The sequence below is a fragment of the Triticum dicoccoides genome, chromosome 2B (genome assembly GCF_002162155.2).
Source record: "Triticum dicoccoides isolate Atlit2015 ecotype Zavitan chromosome 2B, WEW_v2.0, whole genome shotgun sequence".
NCBI classification, from domain to species: Eukaryota; Viridiplantae; Streptophyta; class Magnoliopsida; order Poales; family Poaceae; genus Triticum; species Triticum dicoccoides.
Window position 1 is genome coordinate 151926389 of NC_041383.1, and position 5952 is coordinate 151932340.

Here is a 5952-nt window from a genome sequence, read left to right on the forward strand (position 1 = left end):
TACCGGACATCGCCTCCTGGGGGCATGGTCATAGATTTGGCCTTCTTGCCTCATTTATGTCACTGTCCACATGACGCAGACTTATTAATAGCAAGATTTGTTTGATTATCTGTGCAGTAACATCACACTATCTCCCTCTCTTCAACTGTGTTGTCCTAACCTAGATGCATAATCCTATATTTTCTTGTAAACATTGGACAACACAACCCCTCACTGCATCGGCACCAACTTTATGAAAATTTCCCTGTAACAGTATATGCCAAAACAGTGATATGAATTAACTGGTTACAGATAGAACCATTTGATTATGCATAATAATAAAAATTACCTGTTCCCACTGCAAACGAAAGTATTTTTCATTGTAAAATAAAGCACATACACCCACTATTTTTTATCTGAGGTTCAAATTACAAATATGAAATCTCTACAACTATATCAGCACCTTGTGTCTCTAAAGCCAAGATTGTTCTTTTTCTCCTCACACCTGCATTCTTGCTAAGAAATCTAAATCCACGTGTCCGTTATTGTACTGTAACGTACATTTCACTACAATTGCAAATGAATAATCTCCTACAACTCGCTTATGAAATGAGGAATCAAATGTGTTCAGAAGTTCTGCTACCATCTACGGTTGAAGCTAGTCAGTTACGACACATAAGCTCTTTTGCTCTTACCACAAGAGCGGAGATAGGTGTGTTGTACTCCATGAAACCTGCATCACCCAAGAAGAACTTGTAGTTCTCAGCGTGTGACAGTGTTTGTTCGACGACTGAGAGGGCTTCTGTCATCCTGAATTCGTTGAAACAGTCCGCATAGCGATAATTGGACTCCATCATGTAAATGACCTGCTCAAGTATAACCCTTCTGATCCCAGGACAATTAGCGCCAGGTTCCGTATTTGCATTCAACACATCGACGAGCCTTTTCACAAATCTTCGCTTAATCTGGCCGCCTTCTAGTTCTTGGGTAAAGTCTTCAGGAATGGTTTTACAAATTAGTGAACTAAGGCCAATGATGATCTCTAGTTCTGCCCCTTCCACGTCAATTATTTTCTCCAACACCTGTGATGATATGTATCATAATTAGTGACAATTCAATTTGTAGCTATACTACATAATCAGTGATAATAAACGGGCAGAAGTACAAAATTGCAGGGATCTACGAACAACTCACGCACAAGAACAAATACAAATGATAAATTTCGTTAGCCACCTCTAATACTGCACTTGTTGCTTGAATTAACAGGGCTCACCTCTCGCAAGATATGAGATAGCTCCTTCAGGTCCGGCTCTCTGAGCTCGTGTTGAGAGTGCAGGCACAGGTTACGTAACAGACTTGCTGCCATATATATGTACTTGCCATCATGGATCAAGATCATATGTTTCAATTTCTTAATGAAGTCTGGTTCCTGCAACACAATCAAGCAATTTTGGGCACTTTCTGTCGTCAACATTGCCAGTGCTTGCCCCGCGACCTTCCGTGACAAGTGATCAGCATTGGCGATCATGGGATTTTCTTCATTGAGAAATGTCTGCTTCAGCCTGGTGATGATCAGTTGAATGCGACCAATGTCCTGCCTTATGTTCCCATCAATGGCAATGTTCCTGAGGATTCCGGTCACCAACTTTCTCGATTCCTGGCTGCTTCTGTTGTCTTTCAAGATTTCTGAAAGGTTTCTCAATAGGAAGGGATGTTTTGATATCTTGTACCGAAGTGTTATGCCAATTTCCCCACCAATACCTGTGAGTCTTTGCAGCACCTTCAGTGATGACTTCAACATGACCTTTTGTTCTGCCTCGGTATCCACAGTGTTCATGGCATGTTTGAATCTCGTGAATCCTATGATTTTCGGGATGAGGTTAGCCGCATTGTTAATTTCCACACAGTTTTCCTGATCACACCAAGCAAGACTTTCAATTATCGACATGGCCAGTGCAGGGAGAAGATCATGGTCTGCCGACAGCTGCTCCTTGGGAATTGAACATAATTTTTTCATCCACTGCCAGCATCTGATTATGTAAGAGTTCTGTTTGTCGACGAAAGGTTGTTGGGTCGAGCATGTTTGTGTTTCTTCAAGTAGGTTATTGGTGTCTTGAAGTGGGTCTTGTCTTTGCGATTGGTTAACAGCTGCATCCCTTACTGTATGATGTTCTTGCTCCCGGTTATCTTCTCTATTCAGAAATTGATCTTGTCTTTCTTCTTGCTCATCATCTGTGTCCAGAAGTGGATTTCTTCTTCTCGGTCTGCTATCAGCATCAAGAAGTGCTGATACAAGCTGCATTGTACCGGGGAAGGTAACAACATGGAGGTCTTTTGCAAGTTCAGCGGTGACCTTCGCGGCATACAGTCTGATAGTTGTATCCTTTGGACTTGTCCAATTCAACATCCTGATTATTCTGGCCACCGTCTTGGTAGAAGTGGTGAGTTTTGAAAGTAGCTGTGCCTTGGTTGGCTCCCTTTGCAGAAAGCTGTGCATCATCCGAATACCATAGAGCTGATTCTTGGATGAATTGGAGTTTAGAGAATCCATGGCAAAGTTACTCAGGCTGATCTTCTTTGGAGCAAGCACACCTTCTTGCATGCGTTTCTCTAGGGCATATGCATAGTACAGATTTACGGAGTCCACTCCCCACTGACCTCTAAATACACCACAGTGGACAAGGGACCTCCGCGGGATGAACGAAAAGAACTCGAGCATGCAAGCCACAGCATAAAGGATTCCTTGTCCAAGCACCATCCAATAGAAGATTTCAAGAGATGCTGCCAGGTTCTCTTGGTCATCCTTGTAGCTATGCTGTAAGCTCAAGCTTGCTAGGCAGATTCTTAACACTGCTGCTGGAACCTGGAAGTTGCCAAATGACACCACCACCAAGGCACACACTTGGACTATCATGATAAGGGACATGTTCATGAATGGATCTAAGTGTAGCATGTACACCTGCATCCCTAGCGCAGCAATCATGCACAAGTTTATAAAAACTCGGCGCCAAAGTTTTTGTTTTCTGCCAAGAATACTATCCGCTAGTTTGACGATTCTGGTGAACCGTAGCCTGCTTATTGTCACCAATAGCACTGGCACAAGTAGTGCTGTGAATACAATCCAACTGGTCAATGGGCCTATCCCTCCGTTGTACAGAGGTGGAGCCGTCAGTAGGATTGCAACCAAGGGGCTCCACAGTGACGTGGCACGGCGTAGCGGATTGCATATGTTCAGTTTCAGCCCAGACAGGAATCGGCCAGTTGCAAATATTATTACTATCGATAGAAGCATCATATCAGACAGATAATCTTTCTCCCAGAGGATCACGAAAACATCAAAAAAGCATAGTACTGCAACCAGTCCATTCCAGCCCACAGGTCTAAAAGCTCCCCTTGTGTTAAAGAACAGTTGGTAATCCATTCTGTTGTTGCGGGTGAACATCCTGAAGTATGCATATATGCATTCATTTTATTATATATGGGCATTATATAAATCACAAATTCTAGAGTGTAAGATCATAATGTTTAAGAAAGATAGACAATGCTTTCAGTAGGTCATAACAGCGCTGGGTTCTTAATTTGGACCGTTAAGCTTGCATGACAATTTTTGCAGCAGTGTTCTAATTAATTTCAACCAGTAGAAAAGTTACGGTACTATTATAGGGAAATATCTAGTGCATACCTCTATTTCGAGTGTATATTTCTGTATATAATTACTGACGTTATTTACGCCTTGGAGAAAGTCTAATATGTACATCCTCTGTTTCTAAACATAAGACGTTTTTGGCAGTTCAACGTCTTATATTTAGGAACAGAGGTAGTACATAGGTCCGAGTATATGTACCCCTTTGTGAGTTTGTATACTTTAAAAAAAAATCCCAAAGTGTTCATAGGATCTGGATAACTTTTCTTTTGTGTCTTTTTATTTCGGCCATAGAGGCATCTACAACAGGTTCCCCTACTTTCCTCCCCTATTTTTTTTTTGAGAAAAACTCCCCTCCCCCTAATATGTCTGGATCGTACTGCCCGTAGAAAACTGGGCCTCCAACGGGCTCCCATACTTGGACTAGACAAGTACGGACTGCCTACTATCTTCCCTACTCTGGTGGTGTCAAATGGAGGGGAGTAAGAGACGTTCGGACAATCTGCCACGTCGGCCTGACAACCTGACCTCACCCAGACCCCTCCCCACCCCACCCACCCTGGCTCCCATCACTCTTTGCCCTCATCCGGACCCTGATGCCGCAACCAAACCCACCTCGAACATCGCATGGGTCGTGCTAGGCCTTCGGATGCTCTATCTCATTGCCCTGCTTGTCCTCCTATCGCTAGGCCGTCCGCTCCACCTCCACAGAGTCTGTCCACTCTCCACTCAACACTCCATAGAGTCCGTCCTCGCCGCCGCTTCCCTTCCTCTTTTGTCGGTATTGTCCACCCGGAGGAGTCCCACATTGTTGTCGCCGCCCCCTACCCTTTGGACGACGAATCCGGGGCCCAACACCCTTGTCCGCCGCCCATGTACACCCCCGATTGTCGGTGTTCTGACTTTGGTAGTATCGCTGACTTTGGTAGTATCGCTGAGAGGGGTATGTGAGTGGAGGACCGAGAAGGTGGCATATGAGACAAGCGATTTATCCAGGTTCGGGCCCTCTATGGGGAGCTAATTCCCTACTCCTGCTTATGGTGGTTGTCTCTAGATGTCTCTAGAATGTCTTGGATCCTCCCGAGAGGGTCCTAACTCGCCTTATATACATGCTCGAGCTAGGTTTACATGGCTCGCGTCAGATTAAAGGTGGGTTTGTGCCATCGGGTCAAACAATGGTCGTGTGCCAATGGATCAATGTTGCCTTAGCTCCCAAGTGGACGCGGTATCCGGTTGGTGCCTAGGCTCGAGTGGCTGACTTTCCATGTGCAGGGACGACGTGACTGGCCCCTTCCTAGCTGGTGGTACCCTAGTTCTATATCCTCTTTATTGACTGATGTCGTCCATGCCGGACACCGCGCACACCATGTGTTCGGTGAAATGATCGAACATGGGGCATTTTTGTTGTTCAATTGCAAAGAAACACAATAGATTCTGGTCATGAGTACTTCTATAATTAATTCATCAAATCATCATCTTTGGATGATTATTCAGATGCTGAATTGGCGATGATGATGGGTATTCTTGAAGAAACGGAGAAGGAAAAGTAGCATATTTTGAACTTCAAGGGTTCAACGGCGTGACATTGAGTTTTTTTATTGTGGTGTGCAAGAGGCCATGTTGATCTCTGGTACAACCGGAAACCAGTGCGATGAGTACCTCTTGATGTCTCAGGCCACATGCCTAGAAGCAATGGTTACATTTATAACCGTGGTGGTGAGATGTCTGGAAAAGGAGCACTTCAGAGAACCAAATGACAAGGATATAACTCGGGTTTTCACACTTGGAGTCAGTGGCAGTGCCAACATTCAGACAATGGTTGTCTAAAAAAACACAGTTTTACTGCAATTTCTGTTCCATCTGTGTATTATACATAGGTAGTGAACCTTCTTGCAGAAATAATGGGTGTACAAGACCTAACCTATCTAGTTCCGCCCGTCTCAAGATGATTTCCAAGTATGCTCGGATCGCTAGATTGCATATGCACTGGCAATGAAAGAATTGCCCCTATGCTCAGCTAGGGCAATACTAGTATCATGTTGAGGACCCCATCATCATTATTGAAGCATTTGCATTAGAAGACATGTGGATTTGGCAATCTTTCTTTGCTATGCCACGGTCTCATAACCACAAAAACGTGCTCCATGGGCCACCATTGTTTACAAAGACTTTGTGAAGGCAAAGCTCCAAAATCCAACTATACCATCAATGGGTATGGCTATACCCTGTGGTACTACCTTGCCGTTGGCATCTATCCTCGGTATGCGACGTTTGTCCACACCATCTCCCGGTCAATAGGTAACAAAAAAAGCTTACTTTCCCAAAGGCAA

General features: G+C 44.3%; 1 protein-coding gene across 1 annotated transcript; it reads right to left on the minus strand.

Moving 5' to 3' along the window:
• Positions 1-210: 210 nt before the first annotated feature.
• Positions 211-3728, minus strand: LOC119360698. Its single transcript, XM_037626226.1, has 5 exons — positions 1253-3728; positions 675-1061; positions 443-495; positions 329-337; positions 211-244 (listed from the first exon to the last, which is right to left on the minus strand). Exons 1-5 carry the CDS (start codon positions 3419-3421, stop codon positions 211-213), a joined length of 2652 nt encoding a protein of 883 aa, XP_037482123.1. The 5' UTR covers positions 3422-3728.
• Between the last annotated feature and the right edge of the window lie 2224 nt (positions 3729-5952).